Below are 11208 nucleotides of genomic sequence, written 5' to 3' on the forward strand. Positions count from 1 at the left end.
ACTTTAGACATGTTTAACCCCTTCCTGGCCGGTTGTTTCAGCTGCAAAAACACAAGATTTCTATGGGCTTTATGACTGGTGACAGTATTTTTAATCTTATTTAGTGAGAGCATTACAATACAGTAGTTACTTTCAGGGAACATAACAATGTTACTTCTGACACTCACAATTATTATTTTTTGTGTGTGTACAAAACAATAAACAAAATACACCAAGTTAAATGAATTACATCTGAAAACTTTGAACAAACTGGGAAAGATTAAAGATAGACCTACAAATAAAGAGATGTCTACCAGGGAGTTTTTAAGTAAAGTGTGAGTGATGCAGATTAATCCTTAGGTCCAATAAAACATTAAAAAAAAAAATAAAAAATAAATTAGAGCATTGCAAGGTCACACATCCGTACTTCAGTCTGTTCAACACCGGCATATTTAACCACTTGGCCCTTTTAGTAAATATGATGGAGAAGGTAATCCTTTCATTTACGATACTTATCCACTATGTATTGTGGGTGGATCGGGGAAGGTGACAGTATTTTAGTGATATAAAGAGATAAAATCCAAAATCCCCTCGGTGAAAACTTCTGACTATATGTCAACACATTTTGAAAGTGGCTTCATCCGTTGTTCAGATTTCGGTTCTGGAAATCAGCGCATATTTCATTAGATATTGCCTCATTTACATATTTTACATAAAATTTGACAAAACTTCTAATACAAAAAATATTTGTCTTAATGTGAGTAATAAACTTGGGAAGTTTCGTGGTGAAATCTGTTAGTTAAAATTTTTACTGTAAAATACATTAAAAACCCATAGGTGGAGGTTGAAGGGTCATGGATGTTGTTCAAATACATTACGGGTCCAAAAAATGGACTTTCATCCTGAAACTCAGGACATCCAGAGTTTACCCAGAGATGAACCTCCTCGCCAAAAACCAAAGCGTCAACAGGCGTCGCCGCGCTTCCAAAGCTTCCAAAGCTTCACCAGAGGAGAAGTTAACCCTGGTTAACTTTATGGTAATTAGCTACGACGCGGTTCGGCGGCAACTGTCAGAATAGAGACGTCCGTCGGCTCCTTTTTTTCCTTTTTTTTGTATTTCGGCTCCAATGACCAACGCGATCGAACTTTGACGTCAGTCACGTGACGAGCGGCCAAAGCGCCTGAAAATATTTTCCGTTTTGGGAGCTGACTTGTCTGAACCCTCGAGCGTTTTTGACGCTTTGGAAGCTTCTGGTGTGAACGCACAGTAAAGGACACGTGTCTTCAACTGGTCGGAGCTCAGCTGGATCTTCGCTGTGTCTCCGTGTGTCGTCGGTTCACCGTGTCCTCTGCCTCAGTGGACTCGTCCTATGGTCCCCGTCCCCGTCGTCATGACGTCCGGCTGTCCGTTCCTCCAGATCTCCCTGACGATGCGCTCCCTCTGCTCCAGACGTCGAGCCTTCTCCAGCTCCTCGGCCGAAGAGAAGACGTCCACGCTCCGGAGAGACTCGGAGGACCGGGGAATCTCCTCTTCCTCTTCCTCCTCCTCCTCCTCCTCCTCCTCCTCCTCCTCCTCCTCACTGGACTCTCTCAGCTGCCTCCTCTCGGGGGAGGGGGGGGCTCTGGCTCTGTGGCGGTGGCGAGTCCTGCAGGCGATGGCCGACACGAGGAGGCAGAGCGCCACCAGCAGACCCAAACAAACCCCCATCATGAAGTAGAGGGCGAAGCTCTCAGGGTTGGCTGCAGGAGAGAGAATCACACATGACAAACTACACAACTACACAACCATGTGGCTCAGTGTTGTATGTTGATCAGTGATGAATTTCCCTATGGGGCAATAAAGGCATTCTATCTACCTCCCATTCTGCACAACAGAGTTATGGAACAAGAAGTAGATCAGAATAGAAGGGAGGTTCATTCTGCCCAGAGTGACAACAGGTTGGGTGAAGTCAGGTAATATGTCACTTTTTGGTAGAATGGTAGAATAGAAGATAATAATCATTGATAAATACAGTGCAAACAATCAATGATCAATCCTCTCAAAAGTTGATTTTGGCACAAACCTGGCAATGAACCTCAGCCTAGAGGTTTCTGACCTGCTGCAAATACCCTATAGGCATCGTTAGCCTTGGCTAGCCTCTATTAGCGTAGAGATTATTCTAACTGTGTGAGGCAAAAAATGTGTAGCAAGGTTAAAAAAAAAAAAGTATACAAAAATACCAACAACAGCACTAACAACAGGATTGTTCACCGTAACTGCTTAAATCATTATTTTATTGCAACTACTAACAGTTTATAAAGTGTCCCAATATAGCTGAATTTTTTGTCCCATATTAACACGGTTTGGTAATATGGGACAGTGCTAAAAATGCTAGTTGACAAAAAAAAACAATGTGTATTTGACAAATATTTTTATCAAAACTATAAGACTTCATTAAACACTTCATTAAAATACAATTTTGCAGATTCTTAAATAGTTTGTTTTTTGTCTAGAACCCTTATTCCGCATGCCACTGCCCTTTTCGCTTGAACTTCCCTCCTGAGTCTCCTTCGAAGTTTAATCAACAACTTTCTGGTTAAATTGATTGTTTTCTGTCTAGAAATGGCAACAATTCAAAATCGTTTTTTGTGATTGGCTGGTAATATTTTAATTGCAAAAGGCCTCAGACCTTACATGTCCCATATTACCTGGCTTCACCCTATAATTCAGAGAACAGTTCTGTACAGAGCTGTGGTTGTCTGGAACTCTCTACCAGTTCATATTGCTCATTAAAGTAACAAAGATCGGTTCAAACTGCTGTTAAAACAGTTTCTCTTAGAATTGAATGAAGTATGATCTAACATATTGAGTTTATAAAGAGAACTGGCTACAGTTGTACCTTTTTCATGGAGTGTAAATATGTGTGTGAGTAGTTGAAGTGCACGGTTGTAGTTACTTCAGACAATCAATGCTTATTTATGTGATTTATTTATTTTTATTCATTTACTTTGTGGGTGTGTTATATTAGATTACTCAAGGTATTGAAGTATTGAATGGAATCTGAGTAGAGAAATTATGATGTCTGTGTTGTCTGTGGTGTCAAATGTTTTCTGTGGTTTGTTCATTATTAAAGAGCCTTGTTGTTTGTTCTTGTTGTGTTATGTATAAATGTGTGTTTCTTATGTGTAAGTGTGGATGTTTATGTGAATGTTTATGTGAATGTTTATGTGAATGTCGGAGCCGATGCTGCTGCGGGTGCTAACGGGGATCCTAATGAAGAAAAGAAAAGAAAAGAAGAAGAGGATGACAGGTAGAACGGTGAATCCACTGGAAACCTTCAGCGTTTGGATCAGAACCAGACAACGTTCAGTCAAACCATAATAATAATAAATAAACCGTCTCTTCTGTGTTTCAGTCGTTTTACAGCCTCTGCGGGTCAAACTGTTCAGTGTTGGGGTTACATCTTTTATTTTTTATTTTATTTATTTTTTTCCCAATATTTTATTCATTTTTAAACAAACACAGAACAGAGAACATACATGACAGCAGGGGCAAGTAAAAACATATCACATAGACTGAATGACATAGAAAAAGAGGCAAAAGTAAATAAATAAAATAAAATATCCAGGTAGAAAAAAACACAAGAATGACAATACTATAATGGACCTTACATGGAAAGTTCTGAGAGAGTTTACAGTTTAGACATTATACATGGAACAGGGACTGTGCAGCCATATCAATACGGCAGAATCAACACTTGAGAGATAGCATTAGGGAGATACAGAGGTGCAAGGGGGGCGCCAATCTACATTACAGCGGCCTCTACGTACTAAGTCTGCTACATCACCCGGTAGGCGGTTCAGAAAAGGAGCCCACAACTTATCAAAATAACTCTCATTCCCCTTTAAAACTGAACTCAGACGCTCCATTGGCAGAACTTTAAATATCTCTCCATACCACTGGTTAACCGATGGGGGTCTGGGCTTGATCCACTGAAATAAAATGCATCTCCGAGCTAAAAGAAGTAACTTGTACAGGAGTTTTTGCTGGACATTTGACAAGGAGACTCCCTCTCCTGAAAGATTAAGTAAAAATAAACCAGGATCTATTTGTATGTTCTTAACAAGAATTAAGTTGATTTCCTGTGAGACTTTTTCCCAAAATTTAAATATAAAAGGGCAGCGCCAGATACAATGTATGTAGGACCCAACCTCCTGCTTGCATTTACAACACAGGGGAGAAATTTCAGGATAAAAAGAGTTCAAGGACTGGGGCGTGCGTTGTAATCTATGAAGGATCCTATACTGGCTCTCAGTTAGTCTGTTGCATAAAAAGATCTTGCCTATTGATGCTATTGCATCTGACCATGCTTCCTCCCCAAACTCAATTGCCAGGTCCTTGTGCCATAAACCTTTAATTTTATCAATATTACATAGATTGAGGGACTGTAGTTTCCTATAGAAATGGGAAATAATTTTCTTGTTATGTTGACATTGTAACAAAAACGAGTCAATGGCCGAGGTTATTGGTTGGGCTTCAGTGAGACCTAGGCTCTTAAAGGGATAGTTCAACATTTTTGAAAATTGGCCCATCGCCATGATCCCCCTAGTAATAGCAGTAGGTTCGTTACCTTTAATTGTTGGTCCAAGCTGCTTTTAGATCGGGGGAGAAGAATACCGAGCGGCGCAGCTACACTACGGAGGCTAATGGAATTTCTTGGTTTTGCTCATCAAACTCAGCAAATACACAACCAAAAAACTCAAAAACGCTGTGGTGGACAAGTTGTGAGCTGCACATTCACCACGCTATGAGATAATAGCGGAAAGTTAAGAGAAGTGAAGCAAATACTCGGAACTACTTTCTTCAGTGAACCACTGGTCGGAGGGACACAGTGTGCGCACCTCAGCCAGTGCCGTAGTATACGGACGTATCTGCAGTAAACAGGCGCTTTTGAAATCACTCCGCCGAGCAGCCGTCTAGAGTGTAAAGTCCGACTTTGCCTCTAAAACAACTCCATCTCGCAACTTTCCGCTATTATCTCATAGCGTGGTGAATGTGCAGGTCACAACTTGTCCACCACAGCGTTTTTGAGTTTTTTGGTTGTGTATTTGCTGAGTTTGATGAGCAAAACCAAGAAATTCCATTAGCCTCCGTAGTGTAGCTGCGCCGCTCGGTATTCTTCTCCCCCGATCTAAAAGCAGCTTGGACCAACAATTAAAGGTAACGAACCTACTGCTATTACTAGGGGGATCATGGCGATGGGCCAATTTTCAAAAATGTTGAACTATCCCTTTAATAAAATGTCTGACCTGAAGGTAACCGTAAAAATGTTGAGATGGTACACCAAATTTGGCCCTAATTTGTTCAAAAGACAACAGTTCGTCCCTCTCAAACAAATCTCCAACAATTTTAATACCATGATCATACCAACACTGGAATATATTTGTATCAAGTCCTGGGGGAAATGCCTTATTCTGAATAATAGGGTGAAAAGCTGGTGAGGGACCTTTACTTTGAGTGGGCTTCGCAATCCTCTCCCATGTTCTGATTGTGTTCATCATAATAGGACTGTTCTTGACCTCGACAGGGAGCAAAGACTTCTCATTAACTACAAGGCTAAGTGGAGACAATAAGGGGCAGTGCCAAGCATCAATGTGGGTTTCCTGTGTAGGATCCATAAAATGTTTCAGCCATCCAAACACTGTACGCATATGACATGACCAGTTATAAAGTTTAAGGTCAGGCAATGAGAGACCTCCACTCTCCCTGGGTAGCCGCAGTGTTTTCAAACTGAGACGCGGTTTCTTCCCATGCCAGATAAATTTAGAAATAGCTTTATCAATATCAGAGAAAACAGAATTATTTATCTTCAAAGGGAGCATCTGCATTGGGTACAGGATTCTCGGGAGAACATTCATTTTGATTAAACTTACTCTACCCGTCCAGGAGAGGGGGAGGTCAAACCACCTGAGTAAGTCACTTTTAATTGAGGACACAATGGGGAAAAAATGTAGCTTACACAGGTTGTTAAGGTTGGCAGAGATCTTAACACCTAAATATGTGAAACCAGAATCAGACCATTTAAAGGGAAAATTGGGTATTGCACTCTTATCCCCAAAGTCGCCCAACGGCAGTGCTTCAGATTTGTCGAAATTAATTTTGTAACCTGAGAACTTGCCAAATAATTGTATAGTGGAGATGAGGGCTGGAACAGAAGTTTCAGGTTGAGTCAAAAAGAGAACAACATCATCTGCATAAAGTGCCAGTTTATGAATAGTTCCACAGAGACTGACACCAAAAATGTTATCTGCACACCTTATTGCCTCAGCTAATGGCTCGATGGCCAGAGCAAATAGCAGAGGGGACAAGGGGCAGCCCTGCCTCGTGCCTCGACCAAGGTGAAAGGCCTCAGAGGCGAAGCCATTAACCAGCACTCTTGCCATGGGGGCGCTATAGAGCAGCCTAACCCACTTAATAAATTCAGGCCCAAGTCCAAACTTCTGAAGAACTTCAAACAGATATTCAAATTCCACTCTATCAAATGCTTTAGCTGCATCTAAAGCTACACATATGTGACCGGCACTAGGATTACTTGTGTATGACAACGCCACTCTCTTTAAAGGGGAGAGACCCTGGACTACACGCAGTGTGACTAATTTACAGCAACCACTCCCCACTCAGGTTAATACCTATTAGGGCAAGGACAAGCAGAGGCTCTTGAAGTTGTACAAAAATAAAGTTTATTTTAACAATATCCCCTCAACAATAAAATCAATACTTTTGTATTTGATAAGGCTGATACCTAGAGTTGGACACACACATAACCAGGTGAATACTGTTATGTATTTAAAGGTTCGAAGGCACTGCACACTTCAAAGACACTGCACACTTAAAGGTTCAAAGGCACTGCACACTTAAACAGCTCAAAACACTGTATACTTAAAGGTTCAAAGGCACTGCACACTTCCAGAGCAAACATTAAATTCTACGACACCATGGAAAGGTGGATGGTCACAACTATCAAGATAAGCGCAACAAAACAAAAACAAAAATGGAGACACTAATTATAAGGATTTCTGGGAGGAGAGAACAGTGGCTGCCCTGCCGACGTGTGTCGCCAGTTCAGCCTGCTTTGAGCTAAGCTGTAGCGCATCCAGGTAATACAGTAGATAGACTGGGACAGCTAATGCTGCTTGTCATAAAGTGCTGATGATTAATATCTTAAACTGCTACGAGGTAAGGCCTACAGGTACGAGGTACAATGCAGTTTAACCCTCATGGCACCAACCGACACACTCTTTTCTTCTCAGACCTGCGACGCCGGCAACAGGAGCATGGACGAGGGTGAGCTACGAGAACAAACGTGGACTTGCAAAGTCCCGCGAGATCCTAGTCTCATGTACTGTGAGGCTGCTGTTGCTAGGTTCCCCACCTGGTGACCTGGGTCCTAGCGTCCCATATGTTACACATAAAATTCTCTCTTGAGTACAGTTCGCATGTTGAATCACATTCAGAAGGCGCCTAACATTAGTGTGTGATAGCCTGTTCCTGATAAAACCTGTCTGATCAGGCTTAATGAGAGCTGGAAGATGAACCTCCAGTCTCCTGGCAAGGAGTTTAGATAGCAATTTACAGTCAACCCCAATCAGGCTTATTGGCCTATATGACGAGCAGCAGTCCGATGGTTTGCCCTTCTTTAAAATAAGCGATATATTGGCCAAATTGAGTGTTGGCGGTAATATGCCACGTTCAAAGGACTCTGTGTACATTCTGGTAAGAGGCTCCACCACCAATTTGGTCATTTTCTTATAAAATTCTGGGCAGAATCCATCGGGACCTGGAGCTTTCCCACCTGGTAAAGATTTAATTGTTTCAAAAACCTCCTCTTTAGTGACTGGATGGCAAAGAAGGTCCCTGCTCTCAGCTGACAGTGTTGGGAGATCTAGATGGTTCAAAAATCTGTCCTGGTCCCCAGTGTCACTCGGGCTTTCTGGAGAGTACAAATTTTGATAAAAACATTTCATGATATTAACCAGATGTTTATTTTCAAAAAATGTAACTCCTTTATCATCTTTCAATGATGGGATGACATTAGATTCAACCCTGCCCCTTGCCAGGCGAGCCAGGAGTCTCCCTGGTTTATTAGCAGACTCAAATAATCGGTGCCTATAGCATAGAAAATTGCAGTTTCTGCTTTTTGTGTAAGAAGGTTATCAAGGGCAGAGCGAGCGGCATCCAGCTTCAGCCGAGATGAATTAGAGAGTGACTGTTTAAACTCCCTTTCTAGAACAGAAATTTGGGATTCAAGCTCTAATTGTTGTTTGATCGTTTCTTTCCTTTTAGCTGAGGTGTAAGATATAATAACTCCCCTTATATAGGCTTTCGCTGTCTCCCATAATGTAGAAGCTGAAACCTCAGGTGTATCGTTTGTAGAGAAAAAGAGTGCCAGTTGTTCTTCTAACATAGATATAAAGGTGGGATTACTAAGCAAAGAGGGGTTGAGCCGCCAGTGACGTGTGGTAGGGTCATAATAAGGAGGTGTAAGTTCCAGACCGACAAGAGAATGATCAGAGAGTGCCATAGTTTTTATACTACATGTTCTAATTCTATCCAATGCTTCTCTTGAGGTGAGAAAATAATCAATCCTTGAAAAGGAGTTATGTGGACGGGAGAAAAATGTGTAATCCTTCATTTTCGGGTTCAATATTCTCCAAGCATCAAATAAATTTAAATCACTGCATAGCGCCTTGGTGGCTACTGCCATTCTAGATGGGCGTAAGGATTTCACGGGGCGCTGGTCCAGCTCTGGCTCTAGACAGGCATTTAGGTCCCCGCCCAGAACTATGAGAGGTGATGTATTGGAAGACAAATCAGCCATTAATTTGGAGTAGAAAGAAGCCTCAAATGTATTGGGGGAGTATATGCATCCCAGAATAAGCCTTTCCCCATATAAGAAACCTGAAATTATTACATATCTTCCTTCGTGATCCTTTATACATTTTTCAAGTGTAAAAGGCAGCCTTTTATGAAGCAAGATAGCCACACCCCTACTTTTGGAATTAAAAGAAGAATAGAAAACTTGACCCACCCAGTCTCTTCTTAACTTCACATGTTCAAGGTCACTTAAGTGGGTCTCTTGTATAAAAGCTATCTGGGCCGCTTCCTTTTTGAGGGATGAGAGAATTTTACGTCTCTTAACTACATTATTAATTCCCTTTACATTCCATGTAATACATTTAGTGACACTCATCTTATGGGTGTGTTTCCCATGTACATGAATATCGGTGTCCACACAAACCTGTAGCTCTTAGACACTGAAAAGAACAGAAAAGAAAATAAAGCTGTCATGTGAAAAAAGAGGTCGTTCCCAAACGACGACCGCACAAGAGGAACCAGAACCCACACAAAACAGAAAAACAAACTCAAATGTGACCAGTAGGTCTCAAATACCCATGGGGTCTTACTAGGGGACGTGATGCTAAAGGGGGCCATCACTACAGAGGGGGCACAGAGAGAAAAGAACACAAAATCCACCCCCCCAAAAAAGAGACCCCCACTCCAATCCCAATTTGACAACAATATAATTAGATAGCACCTGAATAAATCTGGGCAAAATGTCCGCTCCTCTGTCAAACACAGAGCCATGTAGGCTTACTTAAAATAATATTAACTCAATAACTATTCGGTGTATGGTAAAGTAACCACCAAAAGAAGTAAACAAGGAAAACAGAGGAGCATAAAGATCAAGTCAGAGACAGTTTTGACAAAGCCAACATAACATTATAATAGAGAAGCTTCAGAGCTTTCAAGCTTTTAACTGAGCTAAGCTTGGTCTAAGAGAGTACCACATAGTGAAGAGATTCTCACCACAAAGAGTCTATACGTGTTAGTATAAAGCTGGCATGACCATTTCTTATGGCCTGTTTATATCCATACCTCACCAACAGTGTGGTCAGTCACGCGTGGCCAGAAAACGCCGAGCCTCATCTGCGTTGTTGAAGCTGCGCTCCGTCCCGTTATGCTGTATCACGAGCCTGGCTGGAAACCGCATCATGAATCTAATGTCCTTCTCTATTAACTTTCGGACCACATCATTATAAGAGCGACGCTTCAGCCGAACCGCGCTGGACAGGTCCTGGTGGATGAAGATGCGCGACCCTCCATGTTCCAGGTTTCTCGCCTTTCTTGCAGCTGCTAAGATCCGAGGCTTGTCCCGGGAGTTGTGGAGTTTGATGATCACCGGTCTGGGTCGGTCACTCCTCGGTCTGGCGGTCCGATGTGCGCGGTCCATCTTTATGCGCCCCTTTGCGGCGGACAAACCGAGCAACGTTGGTAGCCAGGATTCAAAGAACTCCAGAGGATTTTCACCCTCTGTGCCTTCCTTCAGATTTAAGATCCGTATGTTGTCGCGTCTGCTACGGTTCTCCGCGTCGTCTATCTGCTCGGCCATGGTCACCTGCTTGTCCTCCAGCTGTGAAAGACGGAGCTCGAGGGTGGTGACCTGATCCTCCACGGCGGAGACCCGCTCTTCAGCTTCAGTGATGCGTTTAGCCTGACCTTCCAGGCTGCCGGCGATTTTGTCCAAAGTGTCGGTTAGTTTTGAAAACTTCTGCTCCATAATGTCACTTATGTTTTGAGTAACTTTCCGCACCAGCTCGGACATGTCCATGCTGCTAGCTCCCGTCTTGCTAGCTGCCGGAGTGGAAGTAGCCGCCATGCTAGGTCGCGGCGAGTGGTCCGTAATCTTCGACTGGGTAGTTTGCCTCAAATTAGCCGGTCTTTCTCTTTGATACTGATTGCCAGGTTTGTTTGCCATGTTATAATATCATTAAAGTAGAGTCAGGTTGGTATACGGTGCTTTAGGCTGAAAAATATCGGGACCAGAGCGGGAGCTCCGCAAAGACACAGCCTTCAGCCAGCCATCGTCACGTGACCCATCTTTTATTTTTTTAATTTAACCTTTATTTAACCAGCAATAATCCCAACATCAACTAAACAAACATAAAAACACGAATCACATCATTACATTATAATCACCAGCTGCGTTCGGTGAGACGACATGTGCATTCAGCAGTCAAATAGTCCTTGATCCTATAGCTTTAAAATCTTCCATACTTGGGAGATAATCCAGTTTAAGACGACTCTGTAATTTATAGCAGGACGAGGGTGTGAGTGTTTTGAAGGCACTTTCCCCAAAGACAGTCTGCATACGGGGAATAGTAGATACATTATCAATCTATCGGGTCTGA

The 11208-nt window shown here is 42.4% G+C and overlaps 1 protein-coding gene across 1 annotated transcript in view; it reads right to left on the minus strand.

Moving 5' to 3' along the window:
- Positions 1 to 416: 416 nt before the first annotated feature.
- eva1bb (eva-1 homolog Bb (C. elegans)) overlaps positions 417 to 11208 on the minus strand; it is an 11174-nt gene continuing 382 nt past the window's right edge. Inside the window, exon 2 of the mRNA XM_083981957.1 lies at positions 417 to 1719. Coding sequence (XP_083838083.1) covers positions 1334 to 1719 — 386 coding nt within the window. The 3' untranslated portion in view covers positions 417 to 1333. The remainder of the gene's footprint in view (positions 1720 to 11208) is intronic.

This window comes from Trachurus trachurus, assembly GCF_905171665.1.
Source record: "Trachurus trachurus genome assembly, chromosome: 11".
NCBI lineage: Eukaryota > Metazoa > Chordata > Actinopteri > Carangiformes > Carangidae > Trachurus > Trachurus trachurus.